Source organism: Eptesicus fuscus, chromosome 6, assembly GCF_027574615.1.
Source record: "Eptesicus fuscus isolate TK198812 chromosome 6, DD_ASM_mEF_20220401, whole genome shotgun sequence".
NCBI classification, from domain to species: Eukaryota; Metazoa; Chordata; class Mammalia; order Chiroptera; family Vespertilionidae; genus Eptesicus; species Eptesicus fuscus.
In genome coordinates, this window is record NC_072478.1 from 21454160 (window position 1) to 21467325 (window position 13166).

The 13166-nt window shown below is 47.0% G+C and overlaps 1 protein-coding gene and 1 pseudogene across 1 annotated transcript; both read right to left on the bottom strand.

Annotated features, from left to right (window-relative positions):
- Positions 1-846: 846 nt before the first annotated feature.
- LOC103304687 (DCN1-like protein 1) lies at positions 847-1556 on the bottom strand (annotated as a pseudogene).
- Positions 1557-3925: 2369 nt separating this feature from the next.
- LOC103304688 (olfactory receptor 7A17-like) lies at positions 3926-4750 on the bottom strand. The gene is made up of 2 exons (XM_054716860.1): positions 4403-4750; positions 3926-4117 (listed from the first exon to the last, which is right to left on the bottom strand). Exons 1-2 carry the CDS (start codon positions 4748-4750, stop codon positions 3926-3928), a joined length of 540 nt encoding a protein of 179 aa, XP_054572835.1.
- Between the last annotated feature and the right edge of the window lie 8416 nt (positions 4751-13166).

Consider the following 13166-nt stretch of genomic DNA (forward strand, 5'->3'; position numbering starts at 1 on the left):
AGGAAAGTAATAATAATCTGGTACTTCTTACTTTTGGCATCTGAAATTTGCAGACAGCATTCACAGTGATTTTGTTATTCAAATATATTCAAATGTATTCCAGATAAATGTATAAAAGTGACTCCACTGAGGTTCCTTCCAGGTAGTCAGGACAGGGTGTAAGGGCATGTATGTTAGTGCAGGAAAATCTATGATTCTTATTCACATGACAGAAAAATTTTAACTCCTGGGTGATTAACCCTCTTTGTCTTCATTTTTTATTTTTCACTTTGGTTATTTTGACAGGTTTCTCTTTTTCAGATTCTCTACTCACATTAACATTTCCAGGAAATAAAAACTCCCCCACACCAAAACACCATTGCAGATCTGCTACACTTAAATATATGACTCCATTGGAAGTGCTATCAACATAGTCTTGGCAAATAGCCCAAAGCATATATTTCAGAGGTTTTTATAGCTTGCAATGTTCATGTTTACTTCTTAGGCCAAACTGCTTTCTAATGAAGACAGCATTGTGCTTTGTGCAAGGATGGAAATCTCAAAATAATCACCATAAAGCTTCTGAGATAATAAACTAGGATGGTCCACAGATGTAAGATGAAATCTATATTGTTGGAATTATAAATGGTTAGAGAGGCCCAGGCTAGAAGACAAGCCCAAATCATCTTTAGAAGAATGAAATATGATATGGTCCTAGATGTATCCTTAAAGGTTTGTTTGAGCCCTCAGCCTAAATTGTGAGGATTGATCTGAATTCAGTACAGTCTAGCGAACAGAAAGTGATTTGCAATTTTTAAATTGTATTTATTATACAGACCATGTACAGTCTAGAAATTTCCTTTAGTGCTACACTGTTGTACTTTTTGTCCTGGCAATTTGAGGGTGTGCAATTACCTCAAAGGCATCAATAAGAAGTGGCTGTGCTCCCTCTTCATCATAATTAGACATGTCATCTGTAATCATTGTACTGAAGTCTAAAAGAAAATTCCAGGTATCGTTTGCTATTGATTGCTTATTATGTCCCAACAAAAACTAAAAATTTAAAGCTTCCATTAAGCACTAAATTCCAGTAGGCAATGCCATTCCTAGATGTATTTTTTTGTGTCCTGGATTCTTTGAAAAAGTAAAAGTAAACTGGTAAAAATCCTTAAATTGTGCTACTCATTTCAATCCCTGTTCCAGCTTGGGTATCTGAGTCGCTATGCTGTCACTTCCTAATTCTGTCATGCCCCGCATGACTTCTTGTTTAGAGAACTTGAACTGTTGCTGCTCTAAACTTCCACACAATGATCAACACACTAATGCTGGCTGGCTGGAATGCCAGGTCATCACAGAACTACTGTATACCATCTATTTCTATTTTATTTTTACCTCGAGGATCTTTGTGTCTAGTGCATAGTTGTTCTAACTTCTTCCTGTCCAATGATCTTTTTACACTGTCTCGAATATACAGTTCAGGATTTTGGAAAAAATAGGCCTGTTAGAATATCTAACTTCCAGTCATTTTGAGACAGGCAACTTACTGCTGGTTTTTCACTAGGTTGTATGAAGATCATAAAGTATCCATGGGTATCCTTCTGCAATGACGTAAACTTGATCATGTTGTGTCCTCCAGGCCCCTTCCCTCCTCCTCCAGCCCCAGGGTGAATGGAGGATAGATGGCTCTTTTCCCAGGCTCCTGGGCTCCAGTTCATGCACATGGCAGAGCAGCCCTTGGCAAGGCCAAGGGAGCAGCCCTGGGCCTGTGAGAGGCAGAGGGTTGGGGTTGGGGGCAGGTGTTAGGAGCCCCTAATGACTTTTCTCCTGGGGGCGAGATCCTCTCAGGCATGTGTGATTCATTCTTTGATTATAAAGATTGAAGATATTCCTGAGTTCAGGTAATACACACACACACACACACACACACACACACACACACACACACACACGTAATATATATATCCTACCTAATAATAGACAAATATGCAAATTGACCGTACCTTTGCTATGCTCATGATTGGCCAGGAGGCGCGGGGGGGGGGGACTCGGGGTGGCTGGGGTGGCTGATTGGGCCGGTGGGATGCTGAGCTGCGTCGCCAGCAGCAGCACGAGCTCAGCATCTGCGCCATGGCTGTGTTGTGGCACAGAAGGGGCCTCTGGGGCAGCGAGCTGACAACCCGCAGCGCGGACCATCAAAAGCGGGGGAGCTGAGTGCCTGAGCGGACAGGCACTCAGCTCCCCCACAATCGAAAGCAAAAGTGTGGGAGCTGGGTGCCTGTCCGCTCAGGCAGCAGGCCTTTCAGAAGCCTCCGCCACGCCGGAGGCTTCTGAAAGGCCTGGTGCACCAGTGATCGAAAGGAAAGCGTGGGAGCTGGATGCCTTTCTGCTCAGGCACCAGGCCTTTCAGAAGCCTCCGGCGCCTGGTGCACCAGCGGACAGGCACCCAGCTCCCCGTGATTGAAAGGGAAAGCGTGTAGGGGACCCTACACGTGCATGATTCAATCATGCTCTGGGCATCTAGTATATATATATATATAAATTTAGAAAAGGGGAGATATTTAATTTAGAAGAAGTCACATTTGTAGGGAGCACAATAAAAATTTTCAAACAGTAACAGAAAAATAGTTCAGAATGAAACGCAAAGAACACTCCACATAATCCTTCACCCAAATGAATAAGGGATGTTACACATGGATTCCATATTTCACACTTTGTTTTTTTATTATTTTATTATTGATTTTTTAGAGAGAGAGGAAGGGAGATAGAGATACAGAGAGAGAGTTAGAGATAGATATAGGTAGATAGATTATAGGTAGATAGATAGATAGATAGATAGATAGATAGATAGATAGATGATAGATAAGTAGATAGGTACAGAAGCATCAATATGGGAGCCAAACATCAATTGACTGCCTCTTGTAGGTGCCCCAATGGGATGAAACCTAGGTATATGCTTTGACTTGGTATTAAACACACAGGATTCTTGGTGCACAAGAGGATGCTCAACCAATTGAGCAACTGGGCCAGGACCATATTCCACACTTTAATGAGTAAATGTGCAGCATGAAAAATATTTTTAAAAAGTAATAAATTGTATGGCTATTTTTTGCTTCATCATATTTAAGGTCATCTCTGACTCTAACCATATTAGATCATTCTATTTATTAAAATGTATGTATCCAGCCCTGGCTGGTCTGGCTCAGTGGATAGAGCGTCGGCCTGCGGACTGAAGGGTCCCGGGTTCGATTCCGGTCAAGGGCACATGCCCAGGTCGCGGGCTTGGTCCCTGGTGTGGGGCGTGCAGGAGGCAGCTGATCCATGATTCTCTCATCACTGATGTTTCTCTCTCTCTCTCTCCCTCTCCCTTCCTCTCTGAAATCAATAAAAAAATAAAAATAAATAAAAAAAAATAAAATGTATGTATCCATTAGACTCTTCTTGGAAACATGTATTGAATAGTCACTTGTTGCCAGTGGCTAAGACAGGCATGTGGACACAGCAGAATAACAGAATGAAGACTGTAAAACCAGGAGGCCAGCTATAAAACCTACTACATGTAAAAGTCTACATTATCAAGAAGAGCAGTACAGGTGATGCTATAGAAAATAATGATGACCACATAAGTGAAAACTGTGGTCTCAGATTTTCCTCCAAAATAAAATTATGCAAATGACCTGAGTAGCCAAGTATAGTTTTGTCCCTAAGGGTAGTATAATTTATGACAATTCTTTCAGGAAAACAATAGGAAAATTACTTAGAATGATATATGTCATAAGAGAATAAATTATGCTAAAGTAATTCATGTTAACCCATAAGATAAATGAATATTTCCAATTTCTTATAGTCCAAAAATTGGATTAATTTATATCAGACTTTTGACTCTGAGGCTTTGCGCCCTGAATTCATTGGCATTTCTTCAAACGAGAACAGTTGGCCCTTGAAAAGCTTACCTGCCAAGGAATCTTTCCAGGGCCCTCTTTATGTCATTGTTCCTCAGACTATAGATAAAGGGGTTCAGCATGGGTGTGACCACGGTGTACATCACCGAGGCTGTTACACTTGAGTGTGCATTTTCGGGAGCAGTGGAGCTGAGGTAAACTCCTAGGCCCGTACCATAAAATAGGGAGACAACTGAGAGGTGAGACGCACAGGTAGAAAATGCTTTATACTTCCCCTGAGCTGAAGGGATTCCATATATGGAGGAAAGTATCTTAGTGTAAGAGTAAAGGATCCCAGCAAGAGGACCAACACCTACCAGCCCAGCTGAAAAATACATTATAATGTTGTTAAGAAAGGTGTCAGAACAGGCAACTTGGATCACCTGATTGAATTCACAGAAAAAGTGATGGATTTCCAAGTCTGAGCAGAAGTGCGGACCTGACACCATTAAGCTTTCTAACAAGGAAGCCATGGCAGTCATGATCCAGGACACCAGAACCAGCAGTCCACAGAGCCGGGGATTCATGATGACCAAATAGTGCAGGGGGTGGCAGATGGCCACAAACCGGTCATAGGCCATCATGGTCAGGATAAAGCTGTCCAACTGTGCAAAGAGGATATAAAAATACATCTGGGTGATGCAGCCTTCATAGGTGATGGCTTTGCTCTGTGTCTGGATGTTCCATAGCATCTTTGGGATGGTGGTGGAGGTGAAACAGATGTCTACCAAGGACAGGTTGGAGAGGAAGAAGTACATGGGCGTGTGGAGGTGGGAGTCAGAGCTGACAGCCAGGATGATGAGCAGGTTTCCAAACACAGTGACCAGGTACATGGAGAGGAAAAGCCCAAATATGAGGGACTGTAGTTCCAGTGACTGTGAAAGTCCCGCAAGAAGAAATTCTGAAATGTGTGTTCCATTGCCTGGTTCCATATGTCAGACGTGACTACCAAAAGAAAAAAACAAAAAGGAAAAAATGAATAACTAATTTTCACATTAGCAAGCATTAGTAACTGAGAATAAATGACACATTTATATTTTAGAGTAAAGAAAATAATTTCCAGTTCTTTTTTTGTGATCTGGTCCCCTTATGCGTATATCTATAGGCATTTCTCATTAGAATTTCCTTTTCTAAAATCTACTTGTTCTTCTAACAAGTTTATTACTGTGTTATTGAGGATAGTTTTCATGAATTTGAAGAATATATACTTACTACAGCCCACAGGACACTTCCTTTGAAAGACCACCTCATGAAGACTGGAAGTCATAGCAGTTCTATCTAATACACAGAAACAACCACAAAGAGACAGCTTTGGGAGAAAATATAAAATCCCCAAATCAAAGAAAAGGAGGAATCTCCATAAAAAGAGCTAAATAAAATGGAGGCAAGTAATTTATGACATAGAGTTCAAAGTAATGGTTATAGGGATGCTCAAAGTACTTAGTGAGAACTACAAGGAACATAATGGGAACTACAAGGAACTTAGTGAAAAAGGACATAAGAACCATGAATAAGAACAACTCAGAAATGAAGAATACTACCTGGTGAACAAAATAGGCTTACAAGTCCAGAGAGCACAAAGAGTCCCAAACAAGCAGTACGCAAAGAGGCCCACACCAAGACACATCATAATTAAAATGCCAAGAGCAAAAGACAAAGAGAGAATCTTAAAAGCAGCAAAAGAAAAGCTGTTAGTTACCTACAAGGGAGCACCCATACGACTGTCAGCTGATTTCTCAACAGAAACTTTGCCGGCCATAAGGGAGTGGCAAGAAATATTCAAAGTGATGAATAGCAAGGACCTACAACCAAGATTACTCTACCCAGCAAAACTACCATTTAGAATTGAAGGTCAGGTAAAGAGCTTCACAGACAAGAAAAAGCTAAAAAACTTCATCACCATCAAACCAGTATTATATAAAATGTTGAAGGGTATTTTTTTTTAAGAGGAGGAGGAAGAAGAAGATGAAGAAGAGAAAAGCAATAAAAATATGAAAAATAAAATGGCAATAAATACATATCATTAATAATTGAATCTAAAAATCAAAATAAATGAACAAGGAAACTAATGAACAGAATAAACCAATGAATAAGGTAGAAACAGAGGTGGATGGGGACATGGAACAGACTGATGAATCTCAGAGGGAAGGGGGGATGGGGAAGCGGGGTGCAGGAAGAGATTAACCAAAGAATTTATGTGCATATATGCGTTACCTATGGACACAGACAATAGGATGGTGAAGAAACCAGGTGGAGAGGAGTAGGGGGATGGGGCAGAAACCAGGTGGAGAGGAGTAGTGGAGGGCAAAAATAAAAGACATCTGTAATACTCTCAACAATAATGATAAAGAAATGAAAAATAACATATGTGACAATAACACATTGCAGACGGATCATGAGAATTATTGGTTTTTCTCTTCTAAGCATTGTGGCCAATCATGAGAATTCTCAGCTTTTCATTGTCATTTAAAGAGAAACAATATAAGGGAAAAAGCATTTGCTGAAGTTAAAAATTACAAAAGGAATTAAAAGTGATTAGTTTCTTGTTGTTAGTAATAAAAATAACTGTTTTTAATATCAATTTGATATTTTTAAAGTGCTCAGTAGCCATGGATAGTGACAAAAAACATGATAAAATTCTGGATATATTTGCTGACAATATATCAGATATTCCAAGTGAAAGTGATGAAAGCTTTGACAGTTGCAGTGATATAGTTATTCCTTCAAAAAGGCAAAAAAAATAGTAATTTCAAGTGATTCACTGCAGAAACTTTATATAAAAAGAATTATACTACTAAAGTTTATAAAGTATGCAAAAGTAACGGTAAGAGAAGAGAAACGCGTCACATTTGCCAGCTTTGTTTAGTTCCACCTCATATTACACAGTGTTTTACAAAGTATCATACTTTAAAAAGATATTAGCTTGTAAGAACATGTAATATATAACTTCAAAATGCAATGGGTATTTAATTTTAAAGTGTGCCTATAACATTTATGTAAAACGTTTTTTGTACTTGTTCAATAGAACTTATCTGGCCACTGGGTAAAGCTAGCAATAAAACTACTGGTACACAATGTGTTAAGAATACACAGGAAAGAATACAAATAAAGCTGGATGAAACAGAAACAGAATGAAAAATAATTAAAAATAATGAGGATAGAGAAACCAAGATGGCGGCATAGGTGAAACACCTAACCTGCAGCCGGGCACAACAATTTCAAAGGCACAACTAGAGGTCAGAACGGACATCGTCCAGAACCACAGGAGAGCTGGCGGACTGAAATGCCCACAGCTGGGGGGAAGGAGAAGGCCACGGGGACAATCGGGGGAGCCGTAAAAGCCTGAGGTATGGAGAAACTGGCGGAGACACGAGCACGCGCGCCTGCGGGGAGGATGGAGCCGGAGAGGAAGGGGCGGCTGACGGCCTGGCCGGCGTTCACTGGCAGGAAGGAGATAAAGGCTCCGGAGTGCGCTAAGCGCCGGCTCCGACTGCACTGAGCGCCAGTTCCGGGCGAAACCCTGGGAAGCCAGGCGCAGGCTGGGGGAATGAATCTGGGCTGTGGGGCGCAGGCACAGAGGAGCGGGGGAAGGCAGAGCTCCAGAGGCGCGCACGGGAAGGGGCGCAAAGGACGGACTGTTGCCTGTGCCACTGAACTGCCCTAGCGGGAAGGAGACATAAGCTCAGGACCGTGCTGAACCCCAGTTCCGACTGCACTGAACCCCAGTTCCGGGCGAAACCCTGGGAAGCCAGGCGCACGCTGGGGGAATGAATTTGGGCTGTGGTGGCGGAGGCACAGAGAAGCGGCGGCTCCAGACGCGCGCACTGGAAGGTGCGCAGAGGACGGACTTTTGCCTGCGCCATTGGGTGGCCCTGCTGGGAAAGAGACAGGGACGCCAGACTGCGCTGAGACCCAGTTCCAACTGCACTGAAACCCAGTTCCAGGCGAGAATCTGGGAGTCCAGATTCATTAGGGGAGAGACTGGACTGTTTGGCAGTGGGCGAAACTCCAGGGCGCGTTTCTCTCAGAGATGTTTGCAAGGAATACAGAGGGACACAGACACAGGAGCCTCATAGGGCGGGGCTGACAGGAAGCCAAGGTTGTAGGCTCCACCCTGTAGCTCCGCCCCAGCCAAGCTGAGCAGAAGCTTTTTCCTGCTGAGTGCCTCAGGTAGTGGCTGACCCACACTGCAATGGAGACCCAGAAACGAGGGCATCTAGTGGTTGGTGTGAGATGACACCAGATTTCAATCACTTGCATAAGGGAGGCATTCTAGAGGCAGACTCAGTGAGCGCCAAGGCATTGCTGCATCAAGACCCGGCCCACAAACATGTCTCCTGCACAGCAACTCTTCCTATATGGACAAAGAGGGTCCTCACGGCCAATTGGCCTGGAGGACAATTCCTCCCAGTGACACCAACAACAATCAAGACTTAACTGTACAAAGGAGGACCAAGATGGAGACATAGGGCGGCAGCCTGATCGTTGCCTACCACAACAATATTGAGACTACGACGAGAGAGCAGAGCAGACACCAGCCAGAAAGACCGGGGGGCTGGCTGAGCAGATGCTCTACAACTAGAATAAAAGAGAGGGGTACGCAGGATGATGCTGATGCCGGTGACCCAAAGTCCACACTTTAAGAACTATGGCTCAGGCGACACAATGGTGGCCAGGAACGTGCTCGGCGCAGTTCCCCCGGCGGTCTCCGGCTGAGGGGACGGCTCCACTCGCTGCCGAGCACGGACAGACGAGCCCCTGGGAGACATGGGGTGGGAGACTCCGTGCTTGCTGACCTCCGAGTCCTTCAAGAATCTCAATGCCCCGAAGTGGCCAGGTGCGCACGCTCAGCGACTGGCCACCGTTGCAGACCCAAGGGCCGACGCAGCGACACCGGACCAGCCCACCGCCGGGCACCGGGCACACCGGAGCCTTGCCGAGCCCGCCGCCCAACGAGTTCTGCGGCAGCCGCCCTGGAGCTCTGAGAAAATGACCGAAGGAATTGCTGAGAGGGAATTGACCAACAGGAATTGGGATCAAGAAGACGAAACCCCGCTGAGACCCGAGTCCAGGCGAGCCTGCGAGCCTCTGGGCTCAGATGTGGTCACACGCCTCTGGGTCTAGGTGAGGGCTCACGCCCCTGGGTTTGGGTGAGGCCACGCGCCCCTGGGTCCAGGTGAAGCTGGATTCCGGGTTCGGGTGAGGCCATGTGCCCCTGGGTCCGGGCGAATCTGAACCCTGGGTCCGGGTGAGGCCGTGGGCCCCTGGATCCGGGTAAGGCTGGGTCCCGAGTCCGGGTGAGGCCGTGCGCCCCTGGATCCGGGTGAGACCACGCGACCAGGGGTCTGAGAGAGGTAACGCGCCCCTGGGTCCGGGTGGCTTCGTGCACCTAGGTCCAGGTGAGGCCACGTGCCCCTGGGTCTGAGAGAGGCCACGCACCCCTAGGTCCGGGAGAGACCATGTATCCCTGGATCCGGGTGGGGCCTCGTGCACCTAGGCCTGGGTGGGGCCGCGTGCCCCTGGGTCTGGGGGAGGCCAGGCGTCCCTGGGTCCGGGTGCGACCATGTGTCCCTGGAGCCGGATGAGGCCACGTGCACCTAGACCCGGGTGAGCCCAAGTGGCCCTGGGTCTGGGAGAGGCCAAGCGTCCCTGGGTCCGGGTGCGACCATGTGTCCCTGGAGCCGGATGAGGCCTCGTGCACCTAGGCCCGGGTGAGCCCAAGTGGCCCTGGGTCTGGAAGAGGCCAAGCGTCCCTGGGTCCGGGTGAGACCATGTGTCCCTGGATCCGGGTGAGGCCTCGTGCACCTAGGCCCGGGTGAGCCCAAGTGGCCCTGGGTCTGGGAGAGGCCAAGCGTCCCTGGGTCCGGGTGAGACCATGTGTCCCAGGATCCGGGTGAGGCCTCGTGCACCTAGGCCTGGGTGAGCCCAAGTGGCCCTGGGTCTGGGAGAGGCCAAGCGTCCCTGGGTCCGGGTGAGACCATGTGTCCCTGGATCCGGGTGAGGCCTCGTGCACCTAGGCCCGGGTGAGCCCAAGTGGCCCTGGGTCTGGGAGAGGACAAGCATCCCTGGGTCCGGGTGAGACCATGTGTCCCTGGATCCGGGTGAGGCCGCGTGCACCTAGGCCCGGGTGAGCCCAAGTGGCCCTGGGTCTGGGAGAGGCCAAGCGTCCCTGGGTCCGGGTGCGACCATGTGTCCCTGGATCCGGATGAGGCCTCGTGCACCTAGGCCCGGGTGAGCCCAAGTGGCCCTGGGTCTGGGAGAGGCCAAGCATCCCTGGGTCTGGGTGAGACCATGTGTCCCTGGATCCGGGTGAGGCCGCGTGCACCTAGGCCCGGGTGAGCCCAAGTGGCCCTGGGTCTTGGAGAGGCCAAGCGTCCCTGGGTCCGGGTGCGACCATGTGTCCCTGGATCCGGGTGAGGCCGCGTGCACCTAGGCCCAGGTGAGCCCAAGTGGCCCTGGGTCTGGGAGAGGCCAAGCGTCCCTCGGTCCGGGTGAGACCATGTGTCCCTGGATCCGGGTGAGGCCTCGTGCACCTAGGCCCGGGTGAGCCCAAGTGGCCCTGGGTCTGGGAGAGGCCAAGCATCCCTGGGTCCGGGTGAGACCATGTGTCCCTGGATCCGGGTGAGGCCGCGTGCACCTAGGCCCGGGTGAGCCCAAGTGGCCCTGGGTCTGGGAGAGGCCAAGCGTCCCTGGGTCCGGGTGAGACCATGTGTCCCTGGATCCGGGTGAGGCCACGTGCACCTAGGCCCGGGTGAGCCCAAGTGGCCCTGGGTCTGGGAGAGGCCAAGCGTCCCCGGGTCCGGGTGCGACCATGTGTCCCTGGATCCGGATGAGGCCTCGTGCACCTAGGCCCGGGTGAGGCCACGTGCCCCTGGGTCTGGGAGAGGCCAAGCGTCCCTGGGTACGGGTGAAGCCAGATCCTGGGTCCGGGTGAGGCCGTGCGCCCCTGGATCCACCCGGGTGAGGCTGGGTCCCAGGCCCGGGTGAGACCACGCGCCCCTTGGGTATGGGTGAGGCCACGTGCCCCTTAGTCCGGGTGACGCCGTGCCCCTGGGTTCGGCCGAGACCAAACCAGAGGGAGTCGGACCTCCATTACCACCATTTGTCCACCATCCAGAGCTGAGGGGTCAGTGCTGACATGTACACATAAGGAACTACTGGACATTGAAATTGGGTCTCAAAAGAACTGTTGGTCCAGGGGGAAGCTCGCTACAGATTGATTCATTTGCCTGTCAGCATAACTATTATTGCTCGTCTCACATTCAGTTCTTATTAGTATATATCTAGTGACATATGATCTCGCTCATCTAGGGGAAATGATGAACAACATAGACTGAGGAACAAGAACAGAACCAGAAGCAAGGAGGCATCGATCGGACTATCGGGCCTCAGAGGGAGGATAGGGGAGGGTAGGGGGAGGGTAGGGGGAGGGGGAGAGTTCAACCAAAGGACCTGTATGCATGCATATAAGCCTATCCAACGGTTAAGTTCAACAGGGGATTGGGGCATGCGTGGGGAGAGGGGTGGGATGGGAATGGGGGGATGAGGACAAATATGTGACACCTTAATCAATAAAGAAATTTAAAAAAAAAAATAATAATGAGGATAGTTTAAGGGAATTTTGGGACAACTTGAAATGTAACAATATATACATCATAGAGGTAGAGAAGGAAAAGAAAGTGAAAAAAAAAATAGAAAACTAGTTTGAAGAAATAATGATAGAAAATTTCCCTAACCTGGTCAAGGAAAAAGTCATACAAGTTCAGGAAGCACAAAATCCCAATCAAGAGGAATTCAAAGAGACCCACCAAAGACACATTTTAATTAAAATGGCAATGGTTCAAGACAGAGTAATAATCTTAAAGACAGCAAGACCTAAACAGTAAGTGACCTACAAAGGCGTTTTCATAAGGCTGTCAGCTGATTTCTCAACAGAAACACTGTGGTAAGAAGTGAATGGCATGAAGTACTCAAGGTAATAAAAAGTGAAGATATAAAATCAAGACTACTGTATAAAGGCTATCATTCAAAATAGATGGTGAAATCAAGAACTTCCCAGACAAAAAAAAAAAAAAAAAAAAAAGGGTAAAGGAGTTTAACATCACCAAACCAGTATTGCAAGAAATGTTAAAGGGACTGCAGTAATAATAAGAAGAAATAGAGAAACATAGGCATAAAGAATTAAAATGGCAATAAATAAGTACCTATCAATAATAACCTTAAATGTAAATGGATTAAATGCTCCAATCAAAACACACAGGGTAGCTGAATGGATACAAAAACATGACCCCCAAAATGACTCATACAGGATGAGAGTGAAGGGATGGAAAAAAAATTTCCATGCAAATAGAAAAAAAGAAAAGCCTGAGAAGCAATATTTATATCTGACAAAACAGGCTTCAAAATGAAAGTCATAACAAGAGACAATGAAGGTCACTACATAATATTAAAGGGATTGATATAACATGAGGATATAATGCCGGTAAACATATATGCATTCCTGATCAGAACCACAGTTTGTTTTTTAATAATTTAAACATACCATTCTAGCATTGATGAGATACTAATTTAATGATAAAAGTATGAAAGACCATAAAAAATGTGAGTAGCAGTCACACTATGAACTCTTATGTAGCCAGTGAAATAAATCCATTGATTTATCAAGCAAACAGCAATCTCTTGCCTCTGGGCTAAGGTGAATCATCTCTCAGGTGACAATAGGTAAATGTTCTTGGCTTCCATTCTCTGTGACCCTGTCATGCAGGGTCAGCTGTGTTACTGACTCACCAGGATTAGATCTCTGAGAGGAAGGTCATTGTGGGGATGCCTGAATTCCTCCCTGAAGGGTTGATGATAGAGACTAAAGTTCTGTTCACAGGTAAGACAGCAGGAAGGTGTGCAGCATCAGTCCCCAGCCAGAGTTAGGCCTCCAAACAAAGAACAATGACAAATAAAATAACCATGCTCCTCCCAGCCTAAGTTTACACAAGCTGAGACTGGAGCGGAGAAGATATTTATAAATCCCTGGACCTGCTCCTCAGGCACATTTCCCTCTGGTTACTCCCTCCTCTAAGCACACGATTCCCCCAGGAAATAATGTTCCGGACAGAAAGGAGAATTTTTCCAGACTCACTGTTTCCAACAGACCAGGTTACAAGTCATGTGAATTCAGTTTTTTTCCCTTTACTCCTTCTCCATGAATTCTCCTTTCATCCTGATCTCTAAATCTCCTAGCGCCCCATCTCTATT